This window comes from Alligator sinensis, unplaced genomic scaffold, assembly GCF_000455745.1.
Source record: "Alligator sinensis unplaced genomic scaffold, ASM45574v1 scaffold59_1, whole genome shotgun sequence".
NCBI lineage: Eukaryota > Metazoa > Chordata > Crocodylia > Alligatoridae > Alligator > Alligator sinensis.
In genome coordinates, this window is record NW_005841878.1 from 1,669,424 (window position 1) to 1,689,438 (window position 20,015).

The following is a 20,015-nucleotide window of genomic DNA, read 5'->3' on the forward strand; positions in this document are numbered from 1 at the left end:
GGTCGGGCCCCCGTGAGAGCCTGCCCAGGGGCGCTTTGGCGCTGGAGGCAGCAGAGAGGGGGACCCCCCCCTGCTGCGGGCCCAGCTGCGACCGCGGTCGGCGAGTTCCGGGGACTCCCCAGCGAGAGCGGGGCAGATCCGGTTAGCCACCCGCGCAAGAGTTGCCCGAGAGCGCCTTTTGGAGCAGAGGCGGGCACAGAGTCCTTACAGCCTGAAGGTCTGTGCATTAGGAGGGGCTGAGTAGGGCTCAAGGGATGGCTTGAAGGGCAGCACTGGGAGGCATGCTGAGTAGGGATGAGTAGATGGCTTGAAGGGCAGCATATGGGGCAGTCCCATAACAGTTGAGTGTGTGTATATGTGTTGTGTGTTTTGGTGTATAAAATAGCCTGGTGAGGGGCCAGGGCAAGCTTAGCCCAATGCCTGGTGAATTGGCTGGCCACTACCCAGATGAGGACCGTGGGAGAGGTCCAACAGGCTGCATGTCGCCAGACAAGGAGTGAGTCTGATAAGCCCCATGGCCTACAGGAGCCACTCCAAAATGGAGCAGGGCAGAGCGAAAAGGGCACAGTATCGTGCGGCAGGGGGGGGGGGGGGGGGGGGGGAGGGGGCAGTGTGAGTGTGTGTGCAAGAGGCCTGACAGAGGACTAGGTTTGGCTCGGCTTTAGGCCAGGATTACAGTAACATTCTGGATTCCATCTGCAAGGCATGGGCCATGGTGTAGGGGAAGTATGGAGCTGTGGATAGTGCCCCTGGCATCGGGGCATAGAATGGATTGCCTCCCACATTATACCACCAGTTATGGGAACAGCAAAGTCGTGGCAGGAGAGACTGGGTGGACTTCCCTATGTAGACAAGTGGGCGGGCTGGCTTGAGACCCAGTCCTGAGCTTGTCCCCTGTCACAATACCCATAGTAAAACACAGGCAAAACTACTACTAGATTGTCCCTGACCTCTTCTTGAACACCTCCAGTGTTGGAGAGTCCACAACTTCCCTCGGCAGTCTGTTCCACTGCCTCACTGCTCTAACAGTGAAGAAATTTTTCCTGATATCTAATCTAAACTTTTTAATCTAATCTAAATTTTTCCTGATATCAAGTATTTACTTGAATACAAGCAAGGCTCCCCCTCCCCCACTGGTATGGGGTTGGGGGGGAACCCGTGTCTTATAACTGCATACAAGGAAATCTTACAAAATACATGGTCTATCATTAAACTTCTGCCAAAAGTAGCATGTGCTCACAATGGAGACTAGCTATGAAGTTGATTAAATGCAGCCAACACTGAGCATAACTATAAAACACATGGCCCAGATTGGGCAAACATTCTGGTGGGAACCTACCCCAAGAATAGGTTACTGTAGCCCATCTGAATAAGATGCATGGTAGTGACCATTCAATGTAGTCCACTGACTCTTTTTCATGTCATGGTGAGCCACAACATTACATACCATTTACCCAGAATTCCTCTGTTGACCCCTCTCCCAGCCTGGTGCATATGATTAATTTCATCCCACCCTCCATGAGGTGAAGCCAGATCAGGTTGCCCTGTCCCTCAGCTGCATATAAATTTTTGGAGTATCCCAGGAATTGTGACAAGAACACCAGTCTAGAGTAGGACTAATTAGCCATGTTTAATTTCAAGGTTATTGTTTTTAAATTTACTCCTCACTTCTGTGTGCTCAGGAAGAGCAGGGTCTGACAGTAAGGAGAGGGAAAGGGGCTGCCAGAGGAAAAAGTTGGGGCAAAGCAGAAAGCAAAGGGCTACCTCAATTTATTTTCCATGCTGTAGCAGCAGGGAGGGGGAGACAAATTCAATGTAAACCTCCAATAATTATATTCTATACCTGGAAAATTATAACAAGTTAAAAAATGTTCCATATCTAAAATCCAATTACTGGGTGGGTTGTCTTCTAATCAGGGTAAGCTCCTATTTAAATAAATATGGTACTTTGCTGCCACATCAAGCCACTGGCCCACATCCTGCTCTCTGCAGCAAGAGAGAAAAGGTGTTCTCCCTCTTCTTTATGGCAGCCCTTCAAATATTTGAAGATTTCTATCATGTCCCCTCTTAAACATCTTTTCCACAAGCTGAACTATGCCTAGCTGCAGATTCACTTCATATCACTTGCTTTCCAAGTCCTTTATCATTTTGACACCCACCCCTGGACTCTAACTTCTCCATGTCCTTTATTAAAATGTGGAGCCCCAAACTGCACACAATGCTCTAGGTGAGGACTAACAATTCCCAAGTAGAGAGGCAATACCACCACCTTTGTCTTACACTTAGTGTTTCTACAGATGCTTCCCAAAACTGTATTTGCCTTTTGTGCAGCTGCATCACATTAGGCTCATATTGATTCTGTGACCTAAAAAAAGTTACAGAACAAACCAATTAAAGCCAATAAACCTGATGCTGCTCCTCTAAGATAATTACAATGTTTTTATTTTATTGCTGTTAAGCACATCAGAAGGCAGGACAGATTTGTACCTTATCACATCAACCAAATCATGCAATACAAACTGATTCCATTTGGCCAGTAGATGGTGCTAATGCTATTATATTAGTAATGAAAAGCCTGGCATTGATAGAGCAATAGTTAACAACACAAATGTGTTACTGGAAGACTGTTTTCTTCTCTCATGACTCTTATAAAAGGTGTTCTTGTTCTTGAAGCTCAACAAACATGTCAATGCTTTTACAAGTCTCTATAAATGCAGCACATCTCATAGAAAGGGATTTGGAGGATAAAAAGGAGACTGAGAGAAGAAGGATGCATTCTGCCTAATAAACACCATCTTCCTGTTGGTGTAGTCCTTGTAAATATTAATGTGGATATGATTCATTTAGAAAAGGTTAAAACTACTTTGTCATTCTAAAAGTGCTGGGGAAAGTAGATACAGAGATACTTGAAAAACCAAAGCCATTATAATTACAGATATAATTACAGATAAAGAAAGATGTACAATCCCTATTGAAGGAGAGAGACAGAAAGCCAGTCTAATAACATGTGGTCTACTGTTAAGCAACACAGAAAAACTGGAAACAGAAATTCAAAATAACAACTGCTCTTGTCCCCCTAAGGCTATAAACAGGTGCCAGTTGCAAATGTACTGGTGAACCCAAAATTATCACATGGAGAACTACAGGACAGCTCAGAGAAGATAAACAAGAAGGTATAGAAAGCATTTAAATAAAAGACAAGGGAAAATGTAAAAACCCACAAAATAAACAACAGCTATCATGACCTAAAAACATTAGGAAATCAATCAAGAGCAATATAGGACATTCTTCTAAAACCTGGTTTCCCCAGGGATATCAAAAGGTGTTTTCTATAAAGAGATTTCTATTACAGAACAGGTTTAAATATATACCTAAATGCTTTCCTGAATTGGATTTGGAATGGTTATACTCTATACATAAAATAAAGTAGGAGTTTACGGTTTGAGAACTATAGCTTTGTCCTCAATATTTAGGAATAACATACATACTAAACATATCTTCTATATAACCAGTTTTCAGCATCCCTACACTTAAAAATTTACTGTTGCGTGGTTGCAGACTGAACATCTGTACTGCTCCCTCTCCCAGAATTATTTCTAGCAGTGGAAATTTCTGACTGCTAGAAAGGAGCATTTGTATAAGGCCAGGAATAGCTAAAATGTGAGACCATGCCAAAGCATCCCAAAGTTTGGAACCACCCTCCTCCCAAGTTTTTGTCCTTTCCCAAAGCATGCCAGAGCTATATTTTTCCCAACTGTTTTTGAACATTTGAAAAATATATATTTTCCTTCAAAATTAATTCCTATAAATGGCTGAACTATGATTAGTGAAACTGTTCAAAAACTTCAGGATAAGGCAGAGAGCTAACTTAGGAAATTTCAGTCCAAGCAGGCAATCATTTGAAAACAATACAAAAACCTGAAAACAAGGGAGGTGGGATATGTTTGGCCACTCTGGGCACTTTTACATGTGCTCCGGGGTGGTGTGGAGGTGGGATGGGACAGCGCTTTAATTAGAATGACTCCAAGAACCACTCTAATTAAGGCGTTGCAGCATCTCCTGCAACAGCATCCCCATACTTAAAAATGGCAGTGGGGGTGCTTGAACTAAAGTTCATTTGACAATATGTTTAGTATGTATTTTATTCCTGCTGCCACTTTTAAGCATGGGGACACTGACACAAGAGACTGCTGGAGCATGGTAACTACCACACTCCATCAGACTGAATCAATCGAGTCTGCTCTGACAAGCTGTAATTCCAGCGTGTCAGAACAGCTTCTGCACTCATGTTCAGGTACCCTCTATACCAGATGTCACTACCAGCTATATTAAGTTTTAACATATCAAATGATTTTTCAGCCAAAAGACCAGCTTGACTTTTCTTACTGTTCTAATTCTACTTCAGGATATTTTTCACCACCATCCTTTTTTTTTTTAAGCAACCTGCAATATTCTGTTAATGTTTTAAGTTCCAGTTTTACCTGCATGGGTCTACCATCCTCTTGTCCAATCATATTTCTCCAGTCCTGCAGAGAGCGCTGTAGACTATCAAGTCCTGTCTCCCAAAGTCTGACACTGCCTCCCATGTCCACGGTAACCAAGCCTACTTTGCCCAGTGGTGCCAACAGAACATCTGTGTCTGAAATCTTTGACAGCCATGATGTATATAGTGAAAGAGATCCTGACCTGGAAAACAAAAAACAAGTATTTCTGTAGTTAAGGTAGCAATTTGAAAAACTGTTCTTGAGACCTGACCAAGGCTGCACAATGCTGTATAATAGTTCATTTGATCCAGCGAAATTCAAATTGAGATGAAGACTGGCCCTGGCAAATCCATTATTTTATTCTAAACTGCCTTCATATTAAAAGTGAATAGGACACAAGATACCTATGTAATAATGATAGATGAATAAAAGAAAGCCAGGATAGCTATAGAGATAAATATTTAGCCTAAACAACCTCTATAACCTATCTATATTTGCAAAAGGACAATGGGGAAGGAATATTCAGATCAAACTGGAAGTACAAAATCATTTTCCAGCCCATTTAGGATTGTGTTGGGGATTTTAGTACCCTTGGTGAGAGATTGGCAGGCTATTGCCTGTGAACAGATTTTTTATGGCATGCCAAATATTTTGTATGAAAATGTGCCATCAACTGCTGCCTCCAGAGGACTGAACTGTGTTAATTTAACCTGGGAAACTAACCTTGTTAGTGAAAGTTTGCTTTCCCCTGCTTTTGAGCATTTTCTGGAGAAAAAAGCAACACAGAAAAATTGGAAGGGGGCATTGAACAGAAATTCAGAACAACCACTGCACTTCTCCCCTGACAGTTTATAGCCTAAAGCTATAAACAAGTGGCAGATGCAAATTTATTGGTGAACCAAAACTTATCATACTGGGAACTACAAGGCAGCTCAGAGAAGATAAACAAAAAGGCATGAAAAATTCTACTGATTACAGAAAATATTTAAATAATAGGCAAGGGAAAATAAAAAAACATGAAATAAACAAGAGTTATCATGACTTAAAAACATAGGAAATCCGATAGCAATATAGGACATTCTTCTAAAACCTGGTTTACCCAGGGATATCAAAAGGTGCTTTTTATAAAGAGATTTCCATTATAGAACAGGTTTAAATATATACCTAAACACTTTCCTGAATTGGATTTGGTATGGTTATACTTTATACATAAAATAAAGTAGGATTTTATAGTTTGAGAACAACTATAGCAGTGTCCTCAATATTTAAGAATAAAACACAGACTAAACATATCCTCTATATAACCAGTTTTCATATCATTGGTACTTGAGAGATTTATTGGATCAAGAGTTACTCTAGCTTCTGTTGCAATTTATTTTGTTGTAAGAAACTAGGCTAAATTCTTGTACTAGGTTAATACTCGTGGGTACTGAGTATTTGTTTTGCAGCTCTTTGCAAAATGCCATCTGTGCACAGAAGAATGTTGGTCTCTATTCCTTCTAAATGAATTACTTGTATTTCCAAGTGATTGTATATCAGAGGTCAGCACATGAGTTACAAAAGAGAGGAAGCAGTGGGGAGTTCCAAACAGGGAACGGTTTGTTAAAAAGGGTGTTAAGGTTGAAAAAGGTTTCTGTAGAGTCCAACAAACACACAGACAAAATATTATCTTTCTTTATAGAGATTTTAAATATTTTAAAATGTATAAAGAATGGAAATAAATGCCAGGGGACTCGGTCAGTTCCTCACTGGAATATTAATTTTCATCATTGACCACCTTTGCCCCCAATTTCCACTGGCTACCTGACCAAAAATATGTCCATTTGGTTCATTCTGTAACTACTCTGTGTTGTTAGATACTTTGATTCTATGTATTGTTTATTTAATAAAAAAGTAAGATTTCAAGAGGACAGCAGGCACGGGATGCATTAAGTTGTGTCAAAATTCTTTAAGTGCAATGCACAGAGAGACAAGCATTTCATGAAAAACAAAATTGGACACACTGATCTGCTTGGCATTATGAAATGTGCTACTGATATTGTGGTGCCACAAGTTTGTAATTTCAACTATATTAACTGTATTATGTAACAACTAGGTATAGCCTAGGTATAGGTATAGAGTTTTGTAGTTAATAACAATATAGGCACCCAATAATGTTAAAGGCTACTGGAAGTGGCCCTTTTAAAAGGAAATGGAATTTTATAATCTCCAATTTTGACCTTTGCATACATTAACTTGGTAAAACTAATACTGAAATGAGATACACAGGTAAAATTTTACGGGAAAATATACCTTCTTGGAAGAATTTTTTAAAACAGAGCTTTACGGTGGTAAATCAGCTTCTTGTTATCAACAACACAACTGTCACTGGTCCTTAACAAAAAACAATATTCGTGGAGCCAAAAAATTCTTAATTTTATCCATTAATACAGACTTTGGAAGAAAGAACCAAAATGTACTGTTATGCAGTTATACCTTTGAAACTTATGTTTTGCAATGCCAGATCACCCTGACGAATTTGCTCGGTATAATGACAGGACAAAAGATTCAACTGCAGAATATGTTTGACTGAATACATTTAGACCCTTTAAGTTTTTTGAACCTTGAGACACACAGATGAACAATAATATGTAGATGTTGTTATTCTATACTATAGTTAGAAATGTAGTTGATTCTTTGCATAAGAGACACCATGAAACGCTGTTCTAAAGAATGTTAGTGTTGCAGAAAGCAATTAAGAATTTAAAAATCAGGAAAAATAATTCCACGTGTGCGCTCAGGTGGAATAAAACAATACTCATTTATATCCAAAACGTATTCAACAAATACCTTTAAAAATTACACGGTCTGAGAAAATGGTCTTTTTTTAAACAATTCAATATCAAAGTTCAGACATGTTCCATTCCATGGTTACGGAGAATGAATAAGCTAGGAGACTTTATAAATTATAATTATAATTTAAATATACCTTTATAATTATGATCACTAGCAACCATTCATGAGAAAAAATTGTTTTTTATAACTGACTATACTTGTGGAAGAAATTCATTAATGTAGGCAAGATGGCAGTATGGTGATAGAGGCCATATAAGCTCTTTTTAGGTACTTATGTGGCTAATAATTACTAATGTAGGCATGAAACAATACCCAATATAGTAGAAGTAAGGAACTGCTATTGTCCAGAAAGATAAACAAGGCCAGTTGTTTTTCCATGATTGAACAGAAGGTCTCTATTGGAGCAGGGATAGAAATTCTGAGCATCCGACCACTCCTTACTCTAGAGCAGTAATTCTCAATGTTTTTAGACTCAAGGCACTCCACAAAAAACACTAGTTCTTAGCTTTTACTCATTTTTTTACTATTGAAAATAACAGAGAAATTATTTTGTTGCAAAGAACTCAGAAAGACTGAAGCAAGGCAGAATGCCTTTAACACTAAGGACTTCCTTTTTGAAATCCTTAGGTTTCTCTTGTGAATCATGTTTTTACACATAGAAGAGCAATTATTATATGACACACTACCACACCCTTGAAAGGATCCCAAGGCACCCACCCCAGGTGCTGCAGCATCCTGGTTGAGAATCATTTCTCTGGAGAGACACTAAAAGGAAAAATAGAAGGAACAGACAGGAGAAAGGTAAAAGAAGGAGAGATTATGAAGAAAAAATGGGTGAGAAAGGGACACAGAGAAAAGGGGAAAAGAGAGAGGAAACTTTAAAATCTCAGTGTTTAACTCAAATATTTTCCTGCTTAATAGCTTGTACATAAATGCAACCTATAACAGAAAATATACCATAACAGACTGTGAAGAGTTCTGCATGTCAGAGTAAAAATTATTTTCACAGCATCTGGTAGGTGCAAGGACTGATGTGTCATGCCAAAAGGTAGAATAAAATATTTGCTTTTCTTAAGTGATAATGAATAATAAATAGACTGAAGCTGCTTTAATAATGAAAAGGACATACCTAGGAATAGGGATGTATTTAAGTTTTTTTGAGTTTAGGTCTGTTATTTCCATATACCCAGCTGTTGGTGGAGGAGTGACATCTGCAAATAAATAAAAATGTTAACGAAAACAATTTCATTGATGCACGATAATTACTACATTTGTATTTAGCAGATTAAACATTTCATTGTACAGAATGTATCAGAAAATTATACAATTTCAAAGTAAACAGGATTATAAATTGCAAGCACTGAAGTGTATTATTGTTATCATAATAAGAAATTAGAAAGCTACAATTATAGAGGAACAATGTTTATGTAGAGGATGTCAAAACTATGCACAGAATCTGATTTTAAAAATGTTAATAATGCATTATATTACAATCCCTACCTCACATCTTTTACCTGTCAATTAAGATAATGCACACTTTAGGCCTAAAAAGCAAATGTGATAAGCATTTCAAAAGAGTGCTTAAAAATCCTGAAAATCACTAGGTACATTTTAAGCATGTGCCAAGTGCGGTGTTAAATCATTTTTCCCCTTACTGCCATGCCCAACCATCCAACAAAACACTTACTTTTGTATTTCCCCAGCAGCCAGCCATAAATAGATGGCTAATGAATCTACCAATAATTTTGAGATGTCACCTAATGTATTTTGTATTAAACACTTTAGTTCTTTCCTCTAAGAATTCTGTGGCTGCACAGACTTTTAATAAATGGTTGAGATAAAACTATGCTGTATTTTGTGGATATAAAACATCATTGTCATTAGTAGGACAGAACTCCAAATGTTCTGCTGCAAAGACAAGACTTGAGCTTAAGCATATCCTTCTTAACTGGAGCTTTGTATTCTGTCTATTTACTAAAGCCTAACAGAATTGTACATGTTCAAGTAGACCTAATGTTCAAAGTGGTAGAGAGCAAAAGTATACACAAACATATATGCTAGCTATGACACTGCATGCTACCATACTTATAATGTATATTCTTTGTAAGATTGAAAGTTTGAGCACATAGAGGATAGAAAAAAAAATCACAGAATGAAACATAAGAACACACTGGGAAGATGTGTATTTGTGGGTTACTCAGAGTATTCAAGGGTGGGCAACTGGGGCATGAGCCCTGGACAATGAGCAAAGGGGCAGAAGTGGGGAACATGGAGAGAAAGAGCCAGAATGAAGGCAGCAGGGCCTGAGGCTCTGGCCATAGGAAGTAGAGGCAGTCTCTTCCATGGGAGACCCTGTGTTGCGGTGGGAGGTGTCGGCATGGTAAGCCTCCTGCCCCCTTGTACACCACTTTTTTGACTGTCGAATTAAGGTTTTTACTTGCTCGCTTGGCATACGAATGAGTGATGGTTACCATGTTAACCTTGCAGCTGCTGGCCATGCTCATAGACACCTCTCATCATAGCAATGGTTATTCCCAGCTGGATCAGGGCATAAATCCTACCAGGTTTGCTTCTGACAACATTTCAAATAATTTTTGTTGTATTTGAGAACATGCTGTTTATCTCAGTGAGAGGAAAAAATGTCAATTAGCTTATAACCTTTTTTGGATCACACCAAGGTGGGAGTGGTTGTAAACCCTAGAGAGGACAGGCTCAGAACTCAAAAATGATCTTGCTAAATTGGAAAGTTGGTTTGAAATTGCCAACAAAAAAAAAATCTGTACTTAGTGAAAATAAATGCATAAAAATAAAATGGGGAATAACGGCTAGTAAGCAATCCTACAGAAAAAAAACTGGGGGTTACAGTGGGTCATACATTATATATTTGGCAAGAATGCAATGCTCTTGCAAAAAAGGCAAATCTCGTATGAATGAACAGGAGTGCCATATGATGACAAAGGAGGTAATTATTCCTCTCTCTGCTCTGATGAAGCTTAGCTAGAGCATTCTGTCCAGTTTTGGACACTACACTTACGAAGGATGCAGACAAACTGGAGACAGTCCAGCTGAAATCAACAAGAATTATAAGAGGTTTAGAAAACTTAAGCTAGGAGGGAAGCTTGAAAGAATTGGATTTGTTTAGTTTAGAAAAGGGACTGTGCGGGGACACAACAATAGTCTTCCAATAAGTAAAAAGGTTGCTTTGTAACAACCTTGGTATGGCAGCTAATTATCCTCCTTGTCTCTTGGGGAAAGGTCAAGAAAAGATCAATTTAATTTGATGCAGAGAAAAGTTAAGTTGCATATAAAGAAACGTATTTTAATCATAAAGGCGGTGAAGCATTAGAGCAGACGACCAAATGGAGGCTTTGGAATCTTCTTCAATGGAGTTTTTTAACAACAGGTTTGGTAAAAATCTGTCAGAGACCATGTTGATCATTATCTAACATCAGTATAGGGGTGTGGACTGCATGATCTTTTGAAGTCTCTTCTAGCCCTACACTTCCATGTTTCTATGGATATCCTACTATTTGGCACTCTGGTTGCTGTGCTTCACACCACATTAACCAAGAGTATACAACTATAAGTTATTTTATATTAATATAAAGAATGTGCTAAAAGCCAAAGTCCATATTTGCTGTTGAGTAATTTTACTAATTTATTTATCTTTGCCTTCAGAGTAAATATATGAATATATTTATTTGCTGCAATAAAACACAGCCCCTTGCAAAAACGTTTGGACATAAGACGTTTACTAGGGGATAAACTGCCTTTTAATCCGAAGTAAAGCAAGAGAAGATACACAACAAACTCTATAATGGAGTAAGTCACTCCAATACAGGGTAAAGTTACCCCTCAGAAAGTGATGAATAATGATACCTCATAAAAATACACAGTTGTACCAGTTGTGTCTACACTCTTCTGTTCAGTTTAATGAAAGGATATCTATCTACTTTTTCAATACAATCTGGCTGCCCTTCCATTTAGTGGGCTGGTACTATAAGAGTGCCATGGCAATTGAAAGAGTTGGTCATGTGTCTGTTCCTTACTACAAAATGAATTTACTACAGAGTAAAATCTAAGGTAAATTACTCTTTAGTAATGGAGTCACATGCCCATACTTCGAGTTACTCTCTTGAGACCATAGAATCCAGCTGGTATTCTTTGGAAAAACTATTTACTTTTTTTTTTCTTTTTCCTTAATATAGTTAATAAGAAAATGTATTTTAAAGGGAACCATTTCTTTGCTTCCTGTTGCTGGAACAGCTTTAACAAAATGAATTGTACTGAATTAGTATTTGGTTGAAGTATTTGTTATTTATTAATAGAAACAGAAGCCTGTGTGCCAAAACTGACCTGTTGCCATGGAAGATGGGAAAAGGAAATCTGCACGCCAAATCCCAGTTTCCCTAATTTGGCTTGATACTTAAAGCAGTCTTTTTTATGCATTTCTTTTTATAACAGAAAATTTCAGCACAGTGGCCTGGTGTCAGCATTTTTCAGTATTTCTTTGCATAATGCCAAGATTATATTGACTTTGAATGATTGTTCTATACAATTTCTTCAGTTTCACACAACATAATTTCGCAGAACAAATGGTATGAAAAAGGTACCTTCTGTTTCACAAACAATTTAAAGAAGGTGAATGGCAAGCATGTTATTTGCAAATTTAAAATAACCTATTCATATATTAGAGCTGGTTCAGTTGGTCACAACAAAAGTGTTTTAAACGGTTTGTAAAAAACTAGTATTCTTACAAAAATGAAGAATGAATCAATTAAAAAAATATGTACAAGTATATATAGTTATCTGTTTTTATAACAAGTTATATAAATACTAATCTTCTCAGTGCCACCATCCATTTGTACAATATCATAATGTGATTTTCCTGTGGGGTAGGTATTTACATATAATATCACTTTTCTTTGGGTACATGCCGATGCAAAATGGAAAAGCTTTTGAAATTAAAAAATATTTTGTGGGTCTTCTCACAGCTATAGTTTACTCACTGACACATAGTTCAGCTAAGATGGATACAATTAAAATTTACTCCACCACTATTCGTAAGTGTCTATAAGGTTTGGGAAGAGAAAAAAAAGACACTGGCAATGATCTTAAATCAGTGCTTTTCACTTGGAACGGTCCCAAAACTCTTAATAAACTACATATTACACTTTTCCCACTTCCTAAATGCAACTAGCTGTTCAACAGTGCACAATAGAGTATATAATTTCAGGAGAGAAAATTAACAATGCCATATTCAATTTAACTGAAGGGGATCTCATAAGTGGGCAGAACATATGCCCCATGCTGGAATCTGCTTAGCTCACTAGAGCCATGTTCGTTCTTCTGTTAAAAATGTCTCATGCTTTCCAATGATTGTAATTATCTAGTACCGTATTTACTTGCATACCACACACTGTTTTCTTCAAAATCAGGGTGCCTCTTTTAAGTGGGAAAGTTATTTTTTCTTCACTGGAATAGAAATAGGGAGGAATAGAAGCAAGAAGACAGTGTTCTAATAATTGCCAAGATGGCTGTACTTCTCTGTGGCTCCAGAAAGCAGAAGAGGTAGAGGCAATGCAGGGCTGCAGGCAGTGCAGCCCCATGTAGCACAGGGCCAATCCAACACAGCAAGGGGGTCCACAGGGCAGGACCCAGGGCTAGATTATGGGGCTCTGCATACTTGACACCTGTAGTCTAGTGTTTGATAAAGGTTATGTTAATCCTCTCACAGCACCTAAGGAATTTGCAGTAGCTACGCCTGAGCATTGTAGCTTGTGACTGCTTGCAGCCAGTAGCTGCATCAGTCTATAGCATCATCATGAAGCTAGTGGTGTGGTAACAACATTTTATTATTCACAAGAATTTAGATAAAACATTCTATTTATAGTAAAGAAATGCCAGTTTTGCTACTGTCCCTGAAGGGTCTGGAGCCTAACCTTTTTGCTGTCCTGTCCAAGAAGTATGCTCCCTCACCTAGGGTGCTTCCTGGGATGCCACACTTCCTGGACACCTTATGTTTCCAGAAGGATTTACTCTATGTTATATGTAGTCAGCCATAATTCTGAAAAAATCTTTTTTCCTACATTCTGCCTACCAAAAGAAAAGAGCATGTGTTATTTGAGGGTGTGTGGTATGCAAGAAAATATGGTGTCACCCAGTACATGCATACAACAAAATCTTTTCACCTTAAAAACCTTTACATGTATCCATTGTTTTAGATTTCACTTGGAAGAAAATACTTGTTATCTCCCATTGCTCCCAAAATAGCAAATTGATTCAATACTGACTTAGAAAAAAGCCTCTCCTTTCTGAATTATTCTGCTATTTCTTTGGTGTCTACTTTTTCTCTCAGAGACCAGCTATACAATACTGACCCAGAATGACCCTTTATAGCTTATGAGATCTGACAGAATCATATTCAGACGTGGTACAGCTGCAAGCCATCTAAGCTACCACTGTGTTTTGTTTAACTTAAACATTTTAAAAGATAACTTTTTCACACTGTGAACTTTTTTTCTAGGTAACTTGATATTGCTGAACATTTTTATTCTAAAGTTTCTCTGTCTATCTAGGGCACTTTATTCAGATTAAGATAACAGGTAAATTTAAAACAGGATCACTACCCTGAAAAGTGGATTAAGCTCATTTGGAATAAGGCATTCTTATTCCAGAATGAGTGTCTACAAAGGGAATAGTCAGGAAATAATTAGTAGTCAGTAGTTAAAAAGGAACTTTTAGTCTGGGATAACTTCCTCTCTAGAGAGGTGCTAAGACCTGACATACCAATACCAAAAGGTATTAATAATGCCTTTTGACAATGATCTGCATTAGATATCTTCGAAGGTATTCATTAGATGATTCAACTTTGACTGGCAGACTTGTGGACAGTCTCAAGAAAAAAGCCGGAGAGACTGACATACCAGTATGAGCTTCAGTGCCTACAGCCTGTATATTCCCTATTCCATGGATCATTCCAGTGCTTACATTTATTTTAAACCTAGCAAAGTCTGTGCAGCTCCCTTCATTTCTCTCAAATCCAGCCAGGATTTCAAGTGTTTGCCTTCTGATTCTTTAAAGCACTTTATAAACTTTCAGCATGAGCAGTCTCAAATTAAATCAAGGTCGTCTCCAGTTGGTGTAGCAGAAATGTGTGAATCTCCTACCTTTTGGGTAAATCTCCTTCAAAGGCACGTCTCCAGGTGCTAAAATTCTGACTACCTGATTTGAAGCCAATAAAGCCATGCAATTGATTTGTTTGGGAGCTCCAGTTTTCCTGAGTCCTCCATAGTAAAAGGGATCAGAAGGAGAAGCATGCCTGCTGCCCAAAGAAGATCTTCTCCTCCAGCTGTACACCTCATTGGGAGACTGCAAGAGAGAGAGACACAGGACTTCAGTGAGCAAACAGACACCCCTTTAAATGAAGATTCTCAATGAGCTCCCACTTTTCAGCTGATTGCAGATAAGACAGTGGATATTTCTCATGTCACAACATCACAAGCAGAAAAGTTGGCCACCATCATCAGTAACGGAGCTTCTCCTGATAAGGAGAAAATAGCCTTGTTAAAAAGACTTCAGGTTGGTTTGACTCATTCAGACTTTATGAACAGTGGCATTTCCATTACTAAGGTGAAAATACAACACGGTATGTTTATGTCAACAGGCCATTCAAACAGGAACACAGTTTAAAAAATGGGTTTAACTTAAAAAATGGGGTTAATAAAAACAGTTTCCTCACCCTTATTATTTAACAAAGGGGTAAATGAAAACAGATATTTCAGCATGAAATTTAAAAACTGAAGTCGTCAGCAGCCATTAGGTGTTCATTACATATATCTTTTTCAACATTCAAAACATAACTAACACATGCATAACATGCATATGAAAGAAAAATATCTAATTATATGGCATTTTAAATGCACATCAGATTAAACTGAAAGTACATGTATTTATTTATGAAATTTACCCACTTTAGATTTCAGAATACCAGCCTTTTCTAAAATACATGTCAGTTAATAGTTACATTCTTTAAAGCATCTAAACATACTGTATGAAAAGGTATATGGAATGGTTAGATCAGTGATCCATATCATCTTGTTTCCTATTACCTTGGCTAAATCAAGATGCTTTAGAAGGAAAGTTAGGAATAATACTTCTATGGGTGAAGTTTCTTTCTAATTCTTGGCAGGTAGTGATTGGCTTATGTAATAATCCATAAACTGCGGGTGCAACTGTAATTACAGTATTTTCTCACATACAACACCCCCTCCTTTCCCCCCCCCACAAATAAAACACACACCTTATTTTTGGAAACCACAAGTTAGACTTTTCTAGAGTCATGGCTGATTGTGTGAAATATAGCAAGTCCCCCTGGGAATACAGTGTGCAGGAAGTGTAGCACCCAGAAGACAGTACCAGCTTCCTGGTGCCAGCTGCCTCACCCAGACTGTCTCCTGGAATGCCACATTTCCTAGACACTATATGCTTCCCAGCATATACTGTTTACTCATGTCTCAGAAGGTTAGGCCGCAGCCCCTTGCAGGGGTAGTAGCAAGACTGTTAGTTCTTTACTGTAAGTAGTTAATTATATAACTTCCTGTAAATATAGTATTGTTTCCACATTGCAAGACTCATCAAGATACCATCTAGCTAAGGCTGTGAGAGGGTTAACAGAGGACCCTGCCTTGTTAGCTTGCTGGGGCACATGCAAGCGGCACCCATCTTGGCAGCTGCATGGCATACACAGCATCTCCAGCAAAAAAAACAGCTTCTCTGCTTAATAGGCACACTCCAATTCTTGGAGGGTTAATTCTGGGGGAAAAGATGTGCTGTATGCAGAAAAAAAATAAAAAGAGTATTTATAGTAGAATCCAAACTCTCACTTCAGTCCTAGAAAGTGACGAGCAATAACAGAAAGTTCAATGGGTTAACAATGTTATATGCTATGCTAAAAAGTACGTCTAGTTTTCAATTTTCAATAGGCAGTTTAACTCTACCAGGCAGTTGAAATAAGGTATCCAAAACGAAATCCAGTTTTCATAGACAGGGACATCAACAGTTCATGCAAAGGCATTATTTTCTGGTATTATTCTGTGGAATTTTTCATTATTTTTCTTAAAGCAATCTTGATCACTATTTTAATTATTGCTGTACATTAAGCAAATGTTCACATTAGACTGTCCATAATGATACCTACATCATTATCCTGAGTAATTATACTTAATTTAAAACCTATCAATATATATGAGTAGTAAGACTGAACCTTCTAACTATCATTACCTGCAACTACCATAGATTGTATTTGGGGTGTAGGCTGTAGCTGTGTTGATCTAAGGACATAGGCAGACAAGGTTCTTTGGTTGAATCTGATATCTTTTATTAGACCATCTTAAATAGTTGGGAAACTGTTCACCAAAAGAACCTTGTCTGCCTATAGATTGTATTTGGCCTCCTTTGTGTTGCAATTTCCTATCATTGCAAAGATCCTTCCAAAGATCCCACAGATATTCCTTGAAACTTGTTTATCTTAACTAGGGATGCACATTCTGCAAATATTACCCTTGTTCACTCCTTCTTTCTTATCGATAGGTTAATAACTATTCAGCTTAACCGGTGATGAAATAAATGTTATCAGCATTATTTCTACAATCCATTAATATTGTTATTTACCATAAGATCTGGGAAGCCAACAACAATGGTAGCATAATTATGCTCATCCGAGATCATTCTGTTGGGAGAGCTGATCTTTTGTCCCACAGCCACACTTAGATTTTCTGAAGATAGCTGGTCACTTGATACTGCATGTGGCACACACAATTCTGATGCTATAGAGGGGAGATTAAATGGCAGGCATCAAATCTGGATAAACAGTTATTACTGTTCATTGCTATTCAATTACTATTGTTGTTACTATTTGTAGTCATAATTCCATAGCAACAAAATGAGCAACAAAAGCTTTTTTACTAGAATATATTAAATTTATATCATGTTATTAAGTAGGCAAAGAACAGAAATGCTGATACAATCTGGATTCTGATCTCTTATGCGTCTAAGCATTCCACATGAAAGAGTCCTGTGCTAAAATATGGTAGTAAATGACTGTATAATTAAAGGCCAAATTTAGCATTGGACAGATAACCATAAATTTGACATTTCCTAGTTTTGACTTTTTAACCTTGCAAACTCAATCACCTTCTTGTAACACAGCTTCCACATGTGCAACAGTAACAGCCTCCTACATAGTCAAGTATTACCGGCAAGGTTTCTGTCTGGAACTGTCAATAGAACAGCATACACTGGTGCTTGAACTAGAGGCCTAGCTATATTATCTGGCTGCAGAAGGAACATTTTTTACCAAAGGGGAGGAAAAGTTGCTGGAGGCTTATGTGCTGAGGCTCTGATTAGTGGACGCAAGGCCCATCCCGCACATGTGTGACACTCAGTTTGGTCTAGGACTCTTGCACCCCCACTCTCCAAGGTAGGAGAGCTCCTGCCACAGGTATTACACCAAGAATAAGTAGCAGCTCTGGACACCCTATTTTGTTTCTGGTTGATGATTGGAAAAGCTGGTTCAGTCTCTCTCTCCATTCCAGTCAGGTGGTTGGTAGTGGTCTAGCCTCTTCTGATACCCTTGGAGGTGTCTAAGTGGACAACTGAACCTATGAACTTGGAAGAAGAGGAGAGTGGGACCTCATCCCACTTCCTTATGCCCTCTCTCCCTCTGCTACAGTTGCTTTGGCAACTCCACATCATTCTCAATGTTATTGCTACTGTTGTTATTTTCGTGGCAGCACAAACCTATCCTTGGAATGTTCATCAGTCCTGGAAAATTATGAAAATTGTCATTCTACAGGTGAGAAAAAGAAACTCAATTTTAATCACTTAACATCTGAGGCAAATCTGAATGGGATTCCCTAGGACATAAAACAGCACTTTTTAGCTTTAGATCACAAAATGAACATGAGCCACCAGTGCGATGCTATATCCAGCAAACAACACTCTGACATGCATCAACCGATGCATCACAAGCAAGACTTAGGATGTCATCCTCCAGCTCTACTCAGCATTGATGAGGCCACAGCTGGAGTACTGCATCCAGTTCTGGGTGCCGCACTTCAAGGGGGATATAGAGAAGCTGAGAATAATCCAAAGGAGGGTCACAAGAATGATTAGAGGTCTGGAGAACAGACCATATGAGGAGAGGCTGAAGGACAGGAGAGGGGGCAGGAAGGGGGGGACTTGGTGGCAGCCTTTAAGTATGTAAGGGGAGAACATCAGAGGCTAGGAGAACATCTGTTCACCAAGGCACCCTAAGGGAAGACTAGGAATAATGGTCAGAAACTGATAGAAGATCGCTTCAGATTAGACATAAGGAAAAACTTCTTTACAGTTCATGTGTCCAAAGTATGGAACAGACTCCCCCCAAAGGTGGTACAGGTACCTTCCCTAGAGATCTTCAAAAGATAATTGGATGCACAGCTTGCTGGGGTCATCTCATCTCAGCAGTCTTTCCTGCCTTAGAACAGGGGCGGGGGGAAGGGGGCTGGACCTGATGATCTTGTGAGCTCCCTCCTAGCCCCTAACTTTTACTTTTACTGGATTCCTTCTTGTAGGCCTCGCTGGAGTATGGATTAATATAACAACTGATCAGTTCTTATACAAATTACACATAGGCCCTGCTAACAGTTTAAACTGAAGTAGGCTCCAATAGATATGAAATTAGGCATACCATAAACTTCAGAAATGCTGAAAAAGTAGCCTGTTAGTTTTAAAGACAAACAGATAGACAATGAATTGATAAGACCAGAAGAGAACACCAAAACAAAGATCAGAGTGATCTGGCAAAAAGGTGACCCTATCTGGGAGGAAAGTTGCACTGACTGGTGAAATGCAGGATGTGGATGATGCCACCTGAAGATAGTTTAGTAATGGGTGAGAACTAGGTTTTGTACAACACAAACTTGAAGTCGCTTTGATTAGTATATAAAAAAGGGTCTGGGAACACAATACCATATTTATTTAAATCTAAGACCCAATCAACATGGGGGAAAAAAGCTTTGTCTTAGATCTGAGTACCAAGCCAGAGATGGCAGCAACTCAGCTCCAGCCCCCAGTCCCAGGACCAAAGCCAGGGTTGAAGAACAAGGGGTAGGCACTGCAGGAGGGTAAATGGCAGGCTGGGGGAGAGATAGGAGGGGCAAGGGGTGGGGGTTTGGTCTCTTACCCCTCCTGCTGCTTTCCCCACCACAGCAAAGGGGGGTGGGGTATGAACCTGAAATAACTGGATTCTATACTAATGGAAAATTATAAATTTGTTGTAATTGTCCATGTATAGAATCTCATAATAGGAGAGTCATTTTAAATTCAAAGTCATCTTGGCTTTGGGTAAATGTGGTCCTTTGTACTGGACTTAAAGGTTACAGTCTTCCTGTACCATGCCTGGAAATGACACAGCAGGCACCATCGACCATGGTCCTAGGTATTAGTGTCTTGGCTTATTTGTAGACAATAGGCTTGGCCAAGCTTTTTGTCACACAGAAGCAAAACCTGTGGTGTCTTTCTTGTAACAATGAGGTGGTTAGGGTCAGGCCATCCAAAAAGAGGGAGCCTGACATGACTTAACCCCTGCGTAGCACTAATATAGACAAATAACAATATGAGCAAAGTCCAGCCTGGGAACACTGGTGACGCCCT

The 20,015-nt window shown here is 38.8% G+C and overlaps 1 protein-coding gene across 1 annotated transcript in view; it reads right to left on the minus strand.

Moving 5' to 3' along the window:
• Positions 1-20,015, minus strand: part of VWA8 (von Willebrand factor A domain containing 8) — a 313,781-nt gene that overhangs the window by 73,781 nt on the left and 219,985 nt on the right. The window contains exons 34-37 of the mRNA XM_025196153.1: positions 16,992-17,146; positions 14,489-14,690; positions 8,449-8,530; positions 4,482-4,686 (exon numbers count right to left, since the gene is read on the minus strand). Of these exons, the coding sequence (XP_025051938.1) occupies positions 4,482-4,686; positions 8,449-8,530; positions 14,489-14,690; positions 16,992-17,146 (644 nt within the window). The remainder of the gene's footprint in view (positions 1-4,481; positions 4,687-8,448; positions 8,531-14,488; positions 14,691-16,991; positions 17,147-20,015) is intronic.